Source organism: Lycium ferocissimum, chromosome 9, assembly GCF_029784015.1.
Source record: "Lycium ferocissimum isolate CSIRO_LF1 chromosome 9, AGI_CSIRO_Lferr_CH_V1, whole genome shotgun sequence".
NCBI lineage: Eukaryota > Viridiplantae > Streptophyta > Magnoliopsida > Solanales > Solanaceae > Lycium > Lycium ferocissimum.
Window position 1 is genome coordinate 22,665,193 of NC_081350.1, and position 2,301 is coordinate 22,667,493.

The 2,301-nt window shown below is 34.9% G+C and overlaps 1 protein-coding gene across 1 annotated transcript; it reads right to left on the minus strand.

Annotated features, from left to right (window-relative positions):
- Positions 1–290: 290 nt before the first annotated feature.
- On the minus strand, positions 291–1,539 carry LOC132031668 (uncharacterized). The gene is made up of 3 exons (XM_059421615.1): positions 843–1,539; positions 608–729; positions 291–518 (listed from the first exon to the last, which is right to left on the minus strand). The coding sequence occupies exons 1-3, from the start codon at positions 1,537–1,539 to the stop codon at positions 291–293; spliced, it is 1,047 nt and encodes a 348-aa protein (XP_059277598.1).
- Positions 1,540–2,301: the final 762 nt, after the last annotated feature.

Here is a 2,301-nt window from a genome sequence, read left to right on the forward strand (position 1 = left end):
ATCCACAAGACTTTCAGCTGTAAGTCTGTCGATATAATTTGGACAATCACATGCAGCAAATTCAAGCACATAAAGAATTGATGGACATATATCAATGAAGTTCTATAGTGTTTTATAATGAGAACCCCAACGAGTGTCACCTGGTCATTGAAGCCCACATTCTTGATTTAGTCCACGTCCTGTGTGCACTTCACCAGAAATGAGCAACTCTTCTAACTTTGCAGCTTGATGTTGTCTGAGAAAATCCCTGCACTTATAAGATGCTCCAACAATATTCAATACATTAGTAACTATATAAAAAAATCATCCACATTTGAATTTTTCTTCACAAGAGCCACAAGTGTCAACTGCAATTGGTGAGCAAAACAATGAGTGGAATATGCAAATGCAGTATCACGCAAAATTAAACTTTTAAGACCATTTAGTTCTCCTTGCATGTTACTAGCACCACCATAACCTTGTCCACGTATTTGGGATGGACTTAATGAGTGACCCGAAAGAAAAGAATAGATTGTCTCCTTCATTGATCGTGCAGATGTATCATTAACATGGACTATACCAACAATCGCTCTGTCACTTCACCTTTTTTCTAAACATATCGTAGAACAAGTGCCATTTGCTCCTTGTGTGATATATCCTTCGATTCATCAACCAGTATTCCGAAATAATCACCATCCAAGTCTTCAATAATAGCTTTGATTGTTTCTTTTGCACAAGCATCAACAATATCTTTTTGAATTTTTGGACAACACATCATTTCACTTTTGGAGCATTTTGTAATATAACGCGTCCAACTTCACGATCCATGGCTCCATACCATTGCAAAAGTTCAAGAAATATACCTCTATTTGTAGATGATATGCTCTCATCATGACCACGAAACGACAATCCTAATCTTAAGAGAAACCTTGCCACATCAATTGAAGCACCCAAGCGATGTCGAGATTCATTTTTGTCTTTCTCGTTACGCTTGTCAAAAGAAGTGCGAATTGATTGTGATTGATTTATCAAATCAATTATCATGTTGAAACACTTGTTGTGGATGCTATTTACCTCTCCAATATGAGTTTTGAATCTTTCCTTAGCCTTGTTCCAACCCTTATAATACTTTTTTGTAAAAGCATCTCCCATATTTCCACGAACATCATGCTCATTTTTAAACAAATAGCAACACAAACAATAAGCAACATTTTTTGATATATTGTACTCTAACCACTTGGAATGTCGACCTTTGAACCAGCCAGGATGAAACTGAAGCATTGTTTTCTTTTTCTTCCCAAACTGAGTTTTTGGAAAATCATGATTCATAGACTGACAAGGTCCTTTTTGAATATAATATCTTCTAACTTCATCGCGTATATTAGGGTCATATTCTGCAATAGGCCTTCTGTCTGCCGGGTCTACTTTCAAATAATTGAAATTGATATTTGAAGGATTTGTATCCCTCTGAACTTCCGAAGGTATGGATGAAGCAACAGGTGAAATAGTAGAACTAGAGCTTGGTTGTCCACGTTTTAACCTGGTGACAAACTTATCCATCCGATTCACAAGATTTAAGACAATTCCTACAAAACAAGATTCAATTAATACTCCTTTTAAATGTAGCATACCGAAAGAAAGAACCATTTCCAAATTTAGAAAGGAAAGAAACAAATATGCTCATTTCCAGACAACGAAGAACACTGGTATTACAATTTTGCAAGTTCTATTATCAATTTATGCTCACGTTCGCTCTATTTTGTACTACAAAGCAATAGATTATGGATAGAGTATACTTTTTATTCTGCTTATTAAGAAAAAAATAGCACCAAGTGCTTGAAACAAGCTTTGGCTTTAGTCCAATATGTACGTATTCTGCTATTCCAATGCAATTATTTAACATTCTTAGCTAATAATGGTTTATGTAAGTTGTATTTTTGTTGTTTTGTAAATTCAGTGAAATGCTTAGTTAAAGTCTATTACTTAATTTGATCTCTGCTTGGATAGATATATCAAATGAGAACCACCATGAATGAAAATACAATAGCCTCATGGCAGACATGTTGAAACAGCTTTTTTGAAGTTATTTCATCCATCATTCCAAGCTAAATTATATGTAGCTTGGGATGAGTCCCTCGTTCTCCCCAAAAGCCTCTCTTTTGTTCATAAAATAGCTGGCCAAAAGCAATGCTTGTGAATTCATTAGCCTAGCGCTATTTTTATTCTGACCACTAGAAATGCACATGAGAAAAATTCAAAATCATGAACAAGCTATATTTCCAAAAGTTCTTAGCCAAAAAACTAACAAAGGAAAAAACACAA

Excerpts from the sequence above, each read along its gene's own strand:
- LOC132031668 (XM_059421615.1), bottom strand. The coding sequence starts at position 1,539 with ATGGATAAGTTTGTCACCAGGTTAAAACGTGGACAACCAAGCTCTAGT. Across the intron at positions 730-842 it reads CATATCATCTACAAATAGAG|ATATTGTTGATGCTTGTGCA; the intron begins GTATATTTCTTG and ends AAATTCAAAAAG. Across the intron at positions 519-607 it reads ACAAGGAGCAAATGGCACTT|GAGACAATCTATTCTTTTCT; the intron begins GTTCTACGATAT and ends CGATCAATGAAG.